The sequence below is a fragment of the Lampris incognitus genome, chromosome 2, assembly GCF_029633865.1.
Source record: "Lampris incognitus isolate fLamInc1 chromosome 2, fLamInc1.hap2, whole genome shotgun sequence".
NCBI lineage: Eukaryota > Metazoa > Chordata > Actinopteri > Lampriformes > Lampridae > Lampris > Lampris incognitus.
This window is the reverse complement of record NC_079212.1, coordinates 92,306,735-92,323,939: the sequence shown is the minus strand read 5'-3', so window position 1 is coordinate 92,323,939 and position 17,205 is coordinate 92,306,735. Positions and strand designations below refer to the sequence as shown.

The window sequence follows — 17,205 nt, the reverse complement described above, 5'->3', positions numbered from 1 at the left end:
GCGTGGGCTGTAGATCACCTCCGGTGGTTTATGGTCTGTAACTAGATCAAATTTCATGCCATATACGCCCATACTAGTACTAGGGCTTCACACTCTGTTTGCAAATTTCTCCTTTCACATGCTGATAAGCTACGACTCACATAGCAAACTGATATCATTTCTCCCTTTTGTTCCTGGGCAAGTACAGCACCTACACCTACAGGCCCTGCGCCCACAATGAGTTTGGTGGAAGCGTCTTTATTGAAGTAAGCGAGTGTCCCTGCTCTAGCTAGTCCCTGTTTCAGTGTCTTAAATGCTTCCTTCTGTTCCAGTCCAAAGCAGAAAGGTGTGTCTTTCTTTGTCAGTCAGCGGAGCGGCTCTGAGATCGATGCGAACTGAGGTATAAACCTGCTGCTGTAGCTCACCAAGCCTAGAAAACTACACACCTCGGGCTCCCTGGCTTCCAATACAGCTCTCTCTCACCCTTTCAGCTGTTGGGCCTATGCCCTTCTGCGATAGCAGAATCCCCATGAACACCATCTGGTCCATATTGAACTGGCACTTCTCTGCGTTGAGGATGAGACCACAATCCTGTAGCCTTTGAAGTACAGCATGTAGTCTTTTGTCATGAGTCTCCTGGTCCGGGGCATGTATGATGACATCATCCGAGATATTCTCAGCGCCCTCGGTGCCTGTCAACGCTGTAGCGATCTCGTGTTGATACTGCTCACTAGCAGAGGAGACTCCAAAGACGGGCCTCTTGTATCCGTATGTGCCGTTGTGGGTCGCGAATGTGGTTGTCTCGTGACTTTGGTTCTAACTCTAGCTGGTGGTACCCCCATTTAAGATCTAGTTTACTGTATACCACTGACCCGTTCATTCCTTGCAGCAGCTGGTCGACAGTGGGGATCGGATACCTGCCAAGAACTATTGCTGTGTTTCCTTGCCTCTATGTCTAGGCACAGTCTGATCTCTTTCTTCGCTTTGAGTACTACGACTACTGGGTTGACCCACGGTGTGGCGCCCTCCACACGCTCGATAATGTCCATGTTCAGACTGAACGACACACGCCTCAGGGGCTGGGCGATGGGTTTGACGGTCTCATCGATGTACTGGCGGATCTGCTTCGTGTTCAGTTCACCTACTCCCTCGAACAGCCTTGGGTATTGCCCCTGTATGATAGTATTCATGTCCCTGACTGTAGCTATGTTTGTGCCTATTTTCAACACCCCTGGTTTCATTGCAGCTTCTCTCCCTGACAGCGGCTCACCCTGGCCCTTAATCATTGTGAACTCAGCCTGCGTGCTGCGTTAACCTATTTCTACCTGACACGTGAAAACCCCCTTTACCGGTAAAGGTTCACTGGATAAGAATAAGAATACAGCTTGTGATACTCTTGACCCACACACTATTTTCTCTGCTTTAAGTATTTCCCAGGTCTTCTTATCTATAATGTTGCTAGATGCCCCTGAATCTATGAGCATGTTCAGACTAACATTTCCTACTGGGAATGTGATTCTCTCTGTGTTGCTGTCATTGTTTATTGTGAGAACATAGCCTCTTTGTTCTTCCTCTTCCACACATCTCACTGTTTGTTTTTGCTGCTCTTTGCTTTTGCACATTTTGTAAAAGTGATCCTTCCCATTACACTTTCTGCGGGTCTGATCCCGTGCGGGACAGTTAGTCTTTTGCAAAATGGTCTCCGTGCCCACAGCTATAGTACACTTTGTCAGATTTGCTGTCTCTATCTCCCCTTGGATTCTTCCCTTTCTGATGGTATTTTCTCCCTTTTCCTGAAACTCGGTTCACTGTCTCAGTCTCTTTGGGATCTGCACTAACACTCATGGTGGACGTTTGCATTTCAATTCCCTCACATTTAGCTGCTATCTTCATTGTCTTAAGCATGACTTTAGTGAAACTTCCATTCCACCACACTGCTGCTGCAGGTCACATCAACTTCCCGGTCCCCATCACTCTGTGCACTCACGTCATCAGTCTTAAAGTGACATGACCTAAATTGCACACATAACAGGGCCAACTCAACCTTACCATATGGTCCTTAAGTGAGTCCCGGGGTCAAAAAGGGTCAGATACAATCTAGTTATCATTTCAGTCACAGATAGCAAAATTGCTGTGGTCCAAACCTGTCCCACACCTGACACTTCATCCGGCCCACATACCACGTGGAATGATGGCACTTGGGCGGTCCGCTCCTGTTTGCCAGATCTGGGCCAGAACCAAGCCTTAGCAGTGCTGCATGTGCCACAAATTTGCCAAAGGTGGCCCATATTTGTTTTGTGATATTTGGGCCATATTCACCATTTACCACACAGGCCACTTCAGGGTCACATCCAGATCACATGTTGCCCAGAGCACTGCATCTTTGCCAAAAAAGCTTTGACATTGCCAAATCACATTTGATTTGGCATATTTGGGCCATATTTGCTATTATACATGTGGGCCACTTCAGGCTCACATCCATTTTGTCAGGGCCAGAAGAAGACCATCAGTGCCGCATCACTGCCTGAAGTGGCCCACATCCGGATGCTATCTGGGGTGGATGTCATCAAGGTAACAGTTCAGACACGCATAACAAACTGGTCTTAGAAGGACCGGTGAACGTGAGTAGGGCGCATTTTGACATGATTGTGAAAACGCGATGTCCTTGCGGTGCTTCGCTTGTAAACTTCAAGTTGTCACCAACTGCAGACATTGGCAACAATTCTCGATTATTCGTGCTTCACTCCTGACCGCAAGCAAATTAATCTGAAAGCAGTTTTACTGTTGACATTATATTTGCGATAAAAGTTATTAAGGACTTAAACATATATGTAGTTGCAATTACAAAAAGATTGCAAAGGTGCCACTGACGCACAGCCAGACAGGAAGTTCCTTACCTAACTTAAACTTGTTTTAAACTCGAATTTTCACCACAAATGAACACGCTAACCGGCGTCACATGTCAAATGATTGCCTTTAAATGTGCTCTTCTAGTGTTTGCAGAACGCCCCTCTCAGTCACACGCAGCAGGGATTCAGGGATGTGAGGAAGAAAGGCCATCCTAGACCTTCCCAGTTTTAACCAGCCCTGGACCTAACTTTAATCCTAATCTTAATCTGACATTAATCCTTATCTTGGTCCAGTGTCAACCCCCCCCCACCCAGGGTGAAGTGGCAAACAGGGAGTCCCGCAGAAGAAACGGTAACACAGCTATCACTACTGACAAACCTGTTAAAGTGTACATAAAATGTATGACAAATATTAAACTCAGCAAAATGTTTTCTGGAAAATTGCTTATTATTGAACACGGGACCTTTTGCCTTGAAAATGGGAGAAAAAAATAATAAAAGGTAACCATCTTAACTTGTCAAATTCTGGTGCTTAAACATTAGGAGTGTGTTTTTTTAAATTATTATATAATTTAAGATGTATACTTAAGAGGATATGACGTCACACTTGCTGGCAGCCATACCAAACATGTACCCTGCTTCTGCTGCATGACGGAAGCTAAGCAAGGTGTGGGCTTGGCTAGTACTTGGATGGAGACCTCCCGGGAAAACTCAGTTGCTGCTGGAAGTCGTGTTGGTGGCCCAGCAGGGGGCGGTCTTCCCTCTGGCCCTAATATAAACAACAAATACCAAAGGTCAATGCCCCAGTGCAGTGATGGGGACACTGTGCTGTAGGAGACGCCGTCCTTCTGAGGAGACGTTAAACCGAGGTCCTGACTCGCTGTGGTCATTAAAGATCCCATGGCACTTATCACAAAGAGTAGGCGCAGGGGTGTCAAACTCCGGGCCTCGAGGGCCGCAGTGTCTGCAGGTATTTGTTGCGACCGTGCACTACACCACATGATTTAACTAATTAGCTCCCCTCCTGGATCAAGGAGGGAAAGGAACTAGTTTCAATCAGGTGGTGTAGTGCAAGGTTGCAACAAATACCTGCAGACACTGCGGCCCTCGAGGCCTGGAGTTTGACACCCCTGGAGTAGGGGGTCCCCCGGTTTCCTGGCAAAATCCCCAACCTGACTCTCTCAATCTGGCCACCTAATCACCCCCCCCCCCATGTAACTGGCTCAATGGTTCCTCCCGCTCCACCTCAAGCTGATGTGTGGTGAGCCTTCTGGCGCAAAATGGCTGCCGTGCATCACCCAGGTGGTGCTACACACTGGTGGTGTCTAGATAAAGCCCTATATAAGAATGTAATGATTATTATTCATTATTATTATTCAAGCTCTTGCTGTGAGTGGGGGCTTGTGTGCTGGGTTTCTGGTCCGGGTGTTTAAATGGTATCCTAGGCACGTGCCGGTGTGTGGTGATGTGCCATATGGAAAGCTGCTTCTCTCTGCCAAACTGAGTGTTGCTGTTTTGTTTTTTAAGTTCTGCTGCCCCGACCACAGCGTGTTGCAATGTGAAATTACAACCTGGAGAAAGGGGCGAATAATGACAAGACTGGCCAAACACCCACCCACCACCAGCAGATCCAGCTGCACCAGGCTGAAGATAAGACGACCCATCAAGACAACACCACAAATACATCATGCGCCCCACATGACCACGCCATGACACACCAATACTGTCTCACAATGGGTGGAGTTCTTCATCCAACGCATCACCACTCTGGTCGTTGTCCAACTTGTGTGAAGGGCCAAACAAGAAACCCCCTCACCTTCATCATCTCCCTCGCCTTAATCACCTGTGCCCAGTGTGCTTCCGAGGCTTCAGTATGGATCAGATTTATAAAAAGACTGCTCGTAGACTAGAGGTGCTGTGGTATCACCAGACATGCAGAAACGCTGTTACAAAAAACTAACAAGTCCGAGTCCTCATCTCCAACTTCTGAGTCCGAATGCAGTCAATGCTCGAGTACAAGTCCGAGTCATCAGTGCTCAAGTCCACATCGAGTCACGAGTCCTGAAAATCAGGACCCGAGTCCGAGCCATGGACTCGAGAACTATAACACTGTCACCTGAACAGATACATTAGCACGCATGAGCACCAACACCACAAGCTGAAGCCAGACAGGTCCTATTTCACCTCAAACCTACCCCTAAACTTTTCTTTTTTAACTATTGGAGTTACTCCCCTTTGCATGTGTAAGATTGGATTGGCTCTGGATCGGCTCTGGATCGACTCCGACACTTTTCACCCCAGTCTGGTCGCAGAGAAAACCAGTACATCAACCAAACCAGAAGGAACGACAAACACTTTGCTCTGACAAATGATTTTATTAAAAAAGGATTTTGTATGGTTGAAGAGACAAGTTTAAATACAGCTTAAAATTCTTTATTCATACACATCCACACACACACACACACACACACACACACACACACACACACATCTATACATACAGATGTATAGATACAGATAATACTGGGAGTGGACTACGTTTAAAACGGTTTGCATTTAGTAACAACCTGGAGCAGGCAGCTATTAGCCGGCTAAGAGAGAAGCAGAGTGGATGCAGGTCTAGAGTTTGTACACAAATACACAACCACAAACAAATAAAACAAACACTTGTGAACTTTTTGTTCCGTTTCAACATAAATAGTGTAAATCTAATATCGGTGAACGCAGACAACATCTCGAGCACGCTTTTTTTTTCTTTTTCTTTTTTGGTCACCTGCTCCGAGTCGCTTTTTATTTACCCACCTTGTTTATAAATACACACAAAAATACTCTTATCGTGACGTTTTGTATGGAGTGTTTCAGTTCGAGTCCTCGAGGGTAATGCTTTTCTGGTTGGAGCCGCAGTTGCAGAGCCGCACCATGATGCTCTGCAGGCTGGGCTCCACGATACCGAGCAGGGGCCTCTGGGAAGGGTCCCCGTTCCAGCAGGCCTCCATCAGCTGCCAGCACTCCTCATCGAAACTGGGCAACCGCTCCGGCCTGGCACCTGCAGACCACACGCACACCACTGAGTCTCTGGCGGGCCAGCCGGCGAACCAACCAAAACACACGCCGACAGACCAGGAAGACAAAAACGCACAAAACGGCATCCACGAATACAAGAAAGGAAGGCCTCTCGCTCTGCAGACTGATGAGGGTTTAATTAGGTTTAGGTTTGATGCCGTGAATCAATGTTAAACTTGTGCAGATGAGGGTTTCTCAGGAAATGGCCGCTGCTGTAACGTACCTTTCTTAACGTTGTTCCACAGCTGGTCCTTGCTGGAGCACTTCTCAAAGGCCTCTGGCAGTTTTACTGAACCGGTGCACAGATACCAGAAAAGGATCCCGAAGGCGTAGACATCCACAGAGTTGTCATACTTTCCTGCAGGAAGAGAGGAGAGCAGAGAGCTTGACAAGACACAGGTGGAATAAATCTGAAAGAATAAATACCGAATAAAATGAATTTACAAATTGGACACAATTGGCTGCAACATACAGCTTTGCATTACTTCGCATTACATTATCAACACATAGAAACAGGTGCCATGCTGTCCAAATCCAAGACCAAAGAGCAGCTTCCACTGTCAAAGATGTACTGCTCTGTCACAATTGAAGTCCCATGATGCAACTGTTTGGACAGTATCACTGTTGGGTTATCTAACCTGTGAACAGCTCCGGAGCCATGTGGATGGGGGTTCCAACAATACTGCCAGACATCATAGCCTCTGGTTTACAGAAGCCCAGGTCTGTGATCTTTGCCCGATTCGGTTTGTCCAACTGGGGGGGGCAAAGGACAGCAAACGTCAGGAAAGGAAAGTTTTGAGTTTTTCAACAGGAGAAGCATGCTGGTGTGTTGCTTACCCGCCTCTTTTTTTTGGGGGGGGGGGATTCCCCCCCTTTTTTTCTCCCCAATTGTACCCGTCCAATTACCCCACTCTTCTGAGCCGTCCCAGTCGCTGCTCCACCCCCTCTGCCGATCCGGGGAGGGCTGCAGACTACCACATGCCTCCTCCGATACATGTGGAGTCGCCAGCCACTTTTCACCTGACAGTGAGGAGTTTCACCAGGGGGACGCAGCGCGTGGGAGGATCACGCTATTCCCCCCAGTTCCCTCTCCCCCCTGAACAGGCACCCCGACTGACCAGAGGCGGCGCTAGTGCACCGACCAGGACACATACCCATGCCTGGCTTCCCACCCGCAGACATGGCCAATTGTGTCTGTAGGGACGCCCGACCAAGCCAGAGTTAACACGGGGATTGAACCAGCGATCCCTGTGTTGGTAGGCAACGGAATAGACCGCCACGTTACCCGGATGCCCCCCGCCTCATATTTTAATGGTCTAACGCACTGGATCCTACATGTGTCAACTATGTTACACGGGTCACACCATCTTTGATGCCCCCCATATGATTTTTTTTGGGGGGGTGGGGTTTGTGATGTCAGTTCTACCATCCTTGGCCCATACCAACATGTTTTCAGCTCAAAAATATAATAAGGTATAATAAAGGTTTGCTACCGCCTGAGCAGCTTATTTCTTCAAAAAACTAACAACATTGTATACCAGCTCATTTATACCACACAACACTACATACACAATAACTTTCAGGTGCGAGATCAACTCGTTCTGGTCAGTACCAAGTCTGCAGAGGGGTGTGTTTGGTTTTCAGTATTTTTGATGCACTCTTCTCTGCAGTCAGTCTGCAGACTGCTCAAACAACTGGCCCACACTTACCAGAACATTTTTAAGCTTTATATCTCGGTGCAAGAGGCCCTGACTGTGTAAAAAACGGATGCCCTCCACGACATCCAGGGCAATTTGAAGTCTCCCCCTCAGTGACAAACCGGCCTGGAAAAGACACGAGGGATGGATTAGTTTTAAGAGAGAGAGAGAGAGAGAGAGACAGAGGGGGACAGAAGTGGAGACAGATGGCAAGGAGAAGTCAATGACGCCCACTGGGGATGCACAAGTCAGGGTTTATTTAACCCACCCAGCCCATTGCGAGAGCCAATCCGCCCTGCCTGACCCACTAAAATATGCATTAATTAACCACCCGAACCTGACAACCTCCAGATGTAGCCCAGGCTAGCAAAGTGAGTAGTGCTGCACTCTTTCATTTTCGGGCTGTTTGCCCAGCACAATATGACTGGTCGCAAGGCACACCCCTGTTTATCCTAGTGTAATAGCATCATAGCATCTGGGTCTCGGCAACTAAATAAACACACCAATTATTCCAAACGGTCTTCTTTATTGTTGAATAGCAGCATAACAAGTAACCCTTCATTAAAGACACCCCACTCTCTCCCTCTGTCATTCTCTCTCTCTCCCTCTCTGTCATTCTCTCTCTCCCTCTCTGTCATTCTCTCTCCCCCTCTCTCTCTGTCATTCTCTCCCTCTGACCAAAAAAAAAAGTTTTGGTGGTATAAACAAAAGCTACAGATACCATTTAGCCTCAACACTCTAAAACACATGCACTGACCAAAGCTATAATCACATTGACGATGAAGCAGCTTGCATGCATGCGCGTGTGTTTAAGAGAGAGAGCGAGGGGGACTAGCAACGCACTGCCTAGCCTATTGCACGCAATGTTTCTGTTATTTATAACTTCATCGGAACGCTGCTTTGTCACTTTTTGAACTGCCCACCTAAACCCGTGATATCTTCCGGTAAGCTTACCCGAAATCACCCAACCTGCAGGACTCACAGATTATAGGTCCACCTGTGCATCGCTGGTGCCCATATAAACCACAACAGGGGCACAATTCAAGCACTATCCAAGTCTCCCAGCCAGTTTTCTAATAAATATGTCTTTATTCATTCTAGCAAGCCACAGTCCTGTATCACCTGATAAAAACCTAATTCTGAATCCCCTCCTCTTTCTCCGCTTTCTATTCTAACCCCTTCACATTTATCCTCTCACTTTTCCCCTTGCTTCATCACTGATGCTTCTGCTAGTGCTACCTGTGACTCCCGCCCCTGCTCTGGGTCCCTGGGCCATGGCCTCTCGAGCTGGCTCTACACAGGATATGCAGGTCTAGGCTATGTCTCTACTGCACACTGCACACAAACTGCAGTAAAAATGAAAATGTGCAACTAGACAAAATTACAACTGAGTGTTGTTTTGTTTGTTTTAGGGTCTGAGTAAATTAGTCTAAGACAGCCTCCTTCCTAGATTATTCTTGGGTAGGATTGTAAAAAGCAAGCATCCTTCTAAACAATCCAAAGAAAATCCTGATCTTTAGTACAACTCCAAAAAAACTAGCTAGGAAACTCCTAACTAGGAAATTCCCAGTGAGGACTGCACCGGCACATCTTTTAACCATTTCATTGTATCCTCATGGACAGGTGGGGGTTTTCCACACAGCACTTAGGAAAGTTGAGCAAGGTTATGATGTCAGTAACAGTCTTCCCCCATGTGTTGCCCCCCCCCTTCCTTCCCTGGAAATCTGATTAGATGTTATTGCTTCAGGTTGGAGCTTGATGCCAACAAACCACTACAAACTCTTCCGGTTGAGTGCTAGTTGTTTTTGGCCAAGCCGCTGGTGTTGCTTCCTGCAAAGCAGTACAGCTAAACTTTTTCCATGAGAGGAAGGAATTGTGGGTTGTACCAAATATAAAGCTTTTTAATTAGTTCCAATATGGAAAGCAACAAGCGCTAAACTGTTCTCTATAAACTCATCTTGGGGAGGGGGGCACCTTGCGAGTAAGCCCCTGCACTACAACACACTCTGTCTTTTCTATGCACTGCAGCACCAACTCACCTTCAAGCCTGTGTAGAGGTCTCTGTGCAGCCGCTCCATGATGAGAAGCACAGCAATGCTGGAGCCTCCCCCGTATGTGTGATCGATCACGGAGCCGTGCAGATCCACCAGACGCTCGTGCTTAGGCAAGGACCTACACCATGTGAGCAGAGAAGGGTCAAGATGGGAAAATACGTCAGATCAAGAAAACCAATACTGGACTGAAAGCATTCTGTTTGACCAGGTCTGTGTATTTCTGGGATCCTTATCCGGGTGTCCACAAGGGGGCAGACCTGTTATAGCCTAACACCAAATGTGATCCTGGCTGCTCCTTCTCAAACAAGTTCTGCATTCCACAAATGAACAGTTAAAATGGGTCAGGATGACATGAACGAGATACCTCAAAACCAGTGTGCAGGTGGGTGGACAGATAAAATTCTCAAAGGGTGAACTCACAAAACAAACATGGAGGGAAGAAAAAAAACAAAAAAATCAGGTGTGGCAGTTGGGCGAAGAATGAAGACAACCATCATGTTCAATAATAACACCGTTGTTGACAAACACAGTGACTCTGGAAAGCATTTATCCAATCTGACACCTGACAGGTAGACCTTTGGCGTGTCTGTAGAATCGACTGACATGCACTGCCGGGGATCCGGTTTTACACCTGACTGAGTCAGTGCGGCAGCAGGACAAACTGCAGTGACTCATCGCTGAGGGATCTTGGTCCCCACGTTGTCTTTAACGCTGAACGCCCTCTCTAATATTTCACTTTTTGCCACTTGCGGACTCACCTCGTGTAGTGAAATTCAAGGGCCAGGTCGTTCCAGTGTTTATCGTCAGGCGGCACCACAGACTTCAAGGCGCAGGGATAGCGGCCCCCCCAGCTGTCGCACAGATACACCACGCCGTACTGGCCCCGGCCCAGCTCTCGCCCAAGCTTGGGCTTGCCTGTAATGCAATTTGTTTAGCTTAAATCAAATGTCTGTTCTTGAGCAAAGGTTGTCATGCTGAACGAGTTCAGGTTATTCGTTTTCACCCTTCCACAACTCACTGGGTTTGACACCAACTTGGCAACGCAGGTTTAATTTCCTGATTAAGGAACATTTCCTGATGAATTTTTCAAATCAGTATTCCAAATCATTACTAGATCGGGGGGGTGCAAAGAAAGAAAGACTTCTGGCCATCATGTACTTGGTATGTCAAATGTCTTATTTGGTGTCCACACACCTGGATAATGCAAACAACACATTTGTGTACAACACTAAATCCAGAGTTCATACGCTTGTTCTCCATGACTTCTTCATCACCTTTAGCTTCATTTTTACGATCAAAATCAACTTTTGGTCTTTTTTAGAGTTGCCACTGCTAAAGTATGTATTAACACTACACATGATGTAGCAGTCAGTCTATATTTCAAATAACATGTAAGTATACGAGCCACTTGACTCAACTTCTGCAAGCTATATTTTGTACTGGTCTATTTGAAACCACTTGTTGTTGAAAGTGCATTTGTCCAGTATGCCGTCAACAAGACTGCTAGCTAGCTAACTGATAAGGCTAGCCGGCGGCGGCACATGCAAGCACACTGACACAAACCATTGCAAGCGCACACACACAACAGAAATTTTAAAGCTCCACTACAATGATTCTAGCAGCAGACTACCACACGCCTCCTCCCATACATGTGGAGTCACCAGCCGCTTCTTTTCACCTGACAGTGAAGAGTTTTACCAGGGGGACGTAACGCATGGGAGGATCACGCTATCCCCCTCCCCCCTGAACAGGCGCACTGACCGACCAGAGGAGGTGCTAGTGCAGCGACCAGAACACATACCCACATCTGGCTTCCCACCCGCAGACACGGCCAATTGTGTCTGTAGGAACGCCTGTTGGTGTTGGTAGGCAACGGAATAGACCGCCACGCTACCCAGACGCTCCAGTCAATCAGTCTTTAATAAAGCTGATGCTCCTTTGGTCAGATTTCTGTGACTTTTCCAAAACATTTACAAATTATTATTTTCCATAACTTTCCCAGGATCTGGAAACTGTATTTTCCAAATGTACGAACTTTTCCAGGTTTTACATGACTGCATGAACCCTGTAAGGTAACTGTGTGTACTTCATGCAAAAAGGTGCAAGTAAACTCTCCAATTCCAGTTTCTCGTGTGTGTGTGTGTGTGTGTGTGTGTGTGTGAGAACAGTGAGACAGTGTAAGGGTGACTCACCATGTAGAAGCACATCCCTTAGGGAGCGGCTCTCCAGAGACAGTCGTGCCAGACGGGGAGCATGGTCCTTCCTCACACGCAGCCACAGGTCTTCGGTACGCTCCAGTCGCCCCGTGTGTCCCTCTTCCAGCTGCAGAAACACGCACACACAATTCACTCTTTTCAAAATACATACGCATGAAATGTATCAAATGGAGCGGCTCGTCCCACCCGGGTTGCTACAACAAACACATCCACAAAGACTCCCTCAGGTGTAATGTCATGGTTATGATGATTTCATGTCAGGCTTATACATGCCTCTTCAAATAAAGTGTGACCATCTAAGGCCTCGGAAAATCTTTTGCATCCGTCTCCTGACCGATATCAATCAACAACGAGACCCCGTTCATGCTTTGTGAGATCTTTGTGGACCATGGCTTTTACAGCTGGATGCAGCCGTCAGGAAATCCTCCAGGACCAGCTGAACTTTATATGGGGTAAACTTTACTTGATAGCAGGTGTATCCTCACTACTACTAAACATGAGCTCGAATGTGACTGATTAATTCTGCAGACAGCCACAACCCTGTTATAAAAGATGTGCACACTTCTGAAACCAGGTTATTGTGAGCTTTGTGTTTTCCTTTTTTTTACCTAAAATGTTTCTGATTGTTTTTCCACCTTATTTATATAGGTTGCCATTTCAAAAAAGTATAAAAGAAAGAGACAGGGAGAGAGCGAGAAAGAGAAACACAGGGAGAGAGAGAGCAAGAAAAACAGAGACACACACACACACGGAGAGAGGGAGAGAGAGAGACAGGGAGAGGGAGAGAAAGAGGGAGAGAGACAGGGAGAAAGACGGAGAGACACACATAAGGAGAGAGAGAGAGAGAGAGAGAGAGAGAGAGAGAGAGAGAGAGAGAGAGAGAGAGAGAGAGAGAGAGAGAGAGAGAGAGACAAGGACAGCCAGAGACAGGGATAGAGAGCGAGATGGGGGAGAGAGAGACAGAGAAAGACAGGGGGAGAGAGAGACAGGGAGAGATCATTACATCCTCCCAGAAACAGCACCACACATCAGGGCAGGGACTCAGGGAGACTCAAAATATGGTACAAAGCTAAACTAAACAATTTTATAAAAATCTTAAAAATCACAGGCTTGGATAAAAATTAAGGAAAATCTACTCTCAGCACAGCTATATACGTCCCCCTAAAGAATCCCCCTATTACAACGAAGACACCTTCTCTGAACTTGAAAAAGAGACGAGCCATTTCCAGGCCCAGGAAAATGTGCTCACCTGTGGCGATCTGAATGCTAGGACAGGAACCCAGCCCGATTCCATTGGTGGAAAAGCAAATAACTACATAAACTGTCATGTTATGTAGTTAATACATATACATAACAGTATATATGACAGTAATAAACTGTCATATATCAACAACCTGACCTATTCCCACATAAATAACCATGACCACACAGTCAACACAAACGGAAAGGACTTGCTGCAGCTCTGTCGAAACCTGGGTCTGTACATCGTCAATGGTAGGGTATGAGGGGACTGTCTAGGGCCATACACATTTGCTCACCTTTGGGAATAGTACAGCAGATTATATGATCACAGATAGGGATCCTTTTTCTCTCAGAGCATTCACTGTTAAACCACTAACCCCTATGTCTGACCACAGTCAAATCACTGTATACATCAAAAAGACAGATAACAACACCACACACAAAGCCCAGTAAGCTGTTCCATATCAAGAAATCATACAGATGGGCCCAAAACTGTACTGAAGATTTCCACAAAGCAATTGGCAGCCACGAAATTCAAAAACTTTTAGACACCTTTCTGGATACCACATACAGTGGCTTGCAGAAGTATTCATACCCCTTGAACTTTTCCACATTTTGTCACGTTACGACCACAAACATAAATATATTTTATTGGAATTTTATGTGAAAGACCAACACAAAGTTGCACACAACTGTGAAGTACAAAGAAAATTACACATGATTTTAAATTTTCTTTACAAATAAAAAAATGAAAAGTGCAGTGTGCAAAAGTATTCAGCCCCCTTTTCTCTGAGTGCAACCAATTGCCTTCAGAAGTTGCCTGATGATTGCTGAATGATCGAATGTTGACCTAATGACTAAATAGAGTCAACCTGTGTGTAATCTAATCTCAGTACAAATACAGCTGTTCTGTGACGGCCTCAGAGGTTTGTTAAGAGAATATTGGGGAGCAAACAGCATCATGAAATCCAATGAACACACCAGACAGGTCAGGGATAAAGTTGTGGATAAGTTTAAAGCAGGGTTAGGCTATTAGAAGATTTCCCAAGCTTTGAACATCTCACGGAGCACTGTTCAATCCATCATCCGGAAATGGAAAGAGTATGGCACAACTGCAAATCTACCAAGACACAGCCGTCCACCTAAACTTACAGGCCGAACAAGGAGAGCACTGATCAGAGATGCAGCCAAGAGGCTCATGGTGACTCTGGAGGAACTGCAGAGATCCACAGCTCAGGTGGGGGAATCTGTCCACAGGACAACTATTGGTCGTGCACTGCACAAATCTGGCCTTTATGGAAGAGTGGCAAGAGGAAAGCCATTGTTAAAAAAAAACCCACAAGAAGTCCCGTTTACAGTTTGCCAGAAGCCATGTGGGGGACACAGCAAACATGTGGAAGAAGGTGCTCTGGTCAGATGAGACCAAAATTGAACTTTTTGGCCTAAATGCAAAACGCTATGTGTGGCGGAAAACTAACACTGCACATCACTCTGAACACACCATCCCCACTGTCAAACATGGGGGTGGCAGCATCATGCTCTGGGGGTGCTTCTCTTCAGCAGGGACAGGGAAGATGGTCAGAGTTGATGGGAAGATGGATGGAGCCAAATACAGGGCAATCTTGGAAGAAAACCTGTTGGAGTCTGCAAAAGACTTGAGACTGGGGCGGAGGTTCACCTTCCAGTAGGACAACGACCCTAAACATAAAGCCAGGGCTACAATGGAATGGTTTAAAACAAAACATATTCATGTGTCAGAATGGCCCAGTCAAAGTCCAGACCTAAATCCAACTGAGAATCTGTGGCAACATCGGAAAACTGCCATTCACAAACGCTCTCCATCTAATCAGACTGAGCTTGAGCTATTTTGAAAAGAAGAATGGGCAAAAATTTCAGTCTCTAGATGTGCAAAGCTGGTAGAGACATACCCCAAAAGACTTGCAGCTGTAGTTGCAGCAAAAGGCGGTTCCACAAAGTATTGACTCAGGGGGGCTGAATACTTTTGCACACCGCACTTTTCAGTTTTTTATTTGTAATTTTTTTTTAAAATCATGTATAATTTTCTTTGTACTTCACAATTGTGTGCCACTTTGTGTTGGTCTTTCACATAAAATTCCAATAAAATATATTTATGTTTGTGGTCGAAACGTGAGAAAATGTGGAAAAGTTCAAGGGGTATGAATACTTTTTCAAGCCACTGTATACTCACAGTAAAGAAGGAGTCAAAATGGCAGTATAAAATATCAATACCATCTTTACAAAAACAGCACAGAAATCACAACTGAAACAAAATAAACCAAAAACCAAACCGAAAAAAGGAGATAATTGGTTTGACCAAGATTGCAAAAACATCAGAAAAGAACTTGTAACTTTATCCAACCAGAAACAGAGACCCAAATAATACAGACATTTGCCTTCTTTACTGTGAAACATTAAAACAATACAAACGTATGCTCAGAACCAAAAACAAAAAACAGTACGCCTCCAAGCAACCGACACTAATAGAGGAGTCAATCAATACAAATCAGTTCTGGAATAACTGGAACAAACTGAAAAAATCCAAAAAAGAAGAATTGGCAATACAAGATGGAGAAATATGGACTAACCATTTCCAAATGCTCTTTAAAAAAGTTGAATCAAATACAAACCCTAATCAGGACCATATAAACAAAAGACTTGAAGAATTAGAATTGGCCATAAAGATAACCAGAACCCACTAGACTTCCCCATTACTGACCAGGAACTCAAGGACCAAATTGAAAAAGTAAAAACTAAGAAAGTACCTGGAACTGACAGCATCCTAAATGAGATGCTAAAATGCCTGAGCTCAAAATTTCAATTGGCCATCTCAAAATTGTTTAGTTTGGTTCTGAGAGTAGGTTATTTCCCTGACATCTGGACTCTAGGACTAATAACACCAATATTTAAAAATGGAGACAAATTTGACCCTAATAACTACCGAGGCATTTGTGTGAACAGTAATCTGGGGAAGCTTTTTTGTAATATTATAAATTCTAGACTGCTAGACTTCCTTACGAAGCACAATGTCTTGAGTAGAAGCCAAATTGGATTTTTACCAAATTACGCACATCTGATCATATTTACACCCTCCACACCCTAATTGATAAACATGTAGTCCAAAATAAAAACAAAATTTTTACATGCTTCATTGATTTCAGAAAAGCTTTCGACTCTATCTGGCACCAAGGATTTTTTTACAAAGTTATTGAAAGTGGTGTAGGGGGTAAAACCTATGACATCATTAAATCAATGTACACAGAAAATAAGTGCAGAATAACTGGTGATAAAATAACATATTTCCTCTCCCAGGAGCTTGGAGTGAGACAGGGATGCTGCTTGAGTCCAACTTTGTTCAACATTTACGTCAAGGAATTGGAAAAAACTCTAGACCAATCAGTAGCACCCAGCCTCACTCTACACGACTCAGAGGTAAAATTCCGTCTCTATGCAGATGACCTAGTTCTGCTGTCTCCTACTGCACAAGGCTTACAACAGAACCTGGGCCTGCTGGAGCAGTACTGCCAGACCTGGGCCCTGGCAGTAAACGTGAAAAAGACCAAAACCATGATTTTTCAAAAAAGATCCAGATCTCAGGGAATGAAATATACATTCACATTAGGAGGAAACCACATTTGAACACTCCCAGAACAATAATTATTTAGGACTAAAAATCAGCAACAAAGGAAATGTTAACCTGGCAGCGAATGAACTGAAAGAAAAAGCATGCAGAGCTTTCTATGCCATAAAATGACAAATTTTTGTAGACATTCCAATGAGAATCTGGCTGAAAATATTCCAATCAGCGATCGAACCAATTGCCCTTTATGGCAGTGAGGTGTGGGGTCCAATTACAAATCAAGAATTTAGCAACTGGGACAAACATCCAATTGAGACCCTGCATGCGGAGTTCTGTAATAACCTCTTACATGTCCAGAGGAAAACAACAAACAATGCATGCAGGGCAGAATTAGGCCAATATCCCATTACTGATCAAAATACAAAAAAGGGCAATCAAATTCTGCTAACATCTGAAAAACAGTGACCCCTGACTCATACCATTACAAAGCCCTGCAATACCAAGACT

The 17,205-nt window shown here is 45.2% G+C and overlaps 1 protein-coding gene across 1 annotated transcript in view; it reads right to left on the bottom strand.

Moving 5' to 3' along the window:
• Positions 1-5,196: 5,196 nt before the first annotated feature.
• Positions 5,197-17,205, bottom strand: part of dstyk (dual serine/threonine and tyrosine protein kinase) — a 36,958-nt gene continuing 24,949 nt past the window's right edge. Inside the window, exons 8-14 of the mRNA XM_056273876.1 lie at positions 11,835-11,964; positions 10,401-10,557; positions 9,628-9,760; positions 7,601-7,714; positions 6,530-6,644; positions 6,115-6,249; positions 5,197-5,874 (exon numbers count right to left, since the gene is read on the bottom strand). Coding sequence (XP_056129851.1) covers positions 5,687-5,874; positions 6,115-6,249; positions 6,530-6,644; positions 7,601-7,714; positions 9,628-9,760; positions 10,401-10,557; positions 11,835-11,964 — 972 coding nt within the window. The 3' untranslated portion in view covers positions 5,197-5,686. The remainder of the gene's footprint in view (positions 5,875-6,114; positions 6,250-6,529; positions 6,645-7,600; positions 7,715-9,627; positions 9,761-10,400; positions 10,558-11,834; positions 11,965-17,205) is intronic.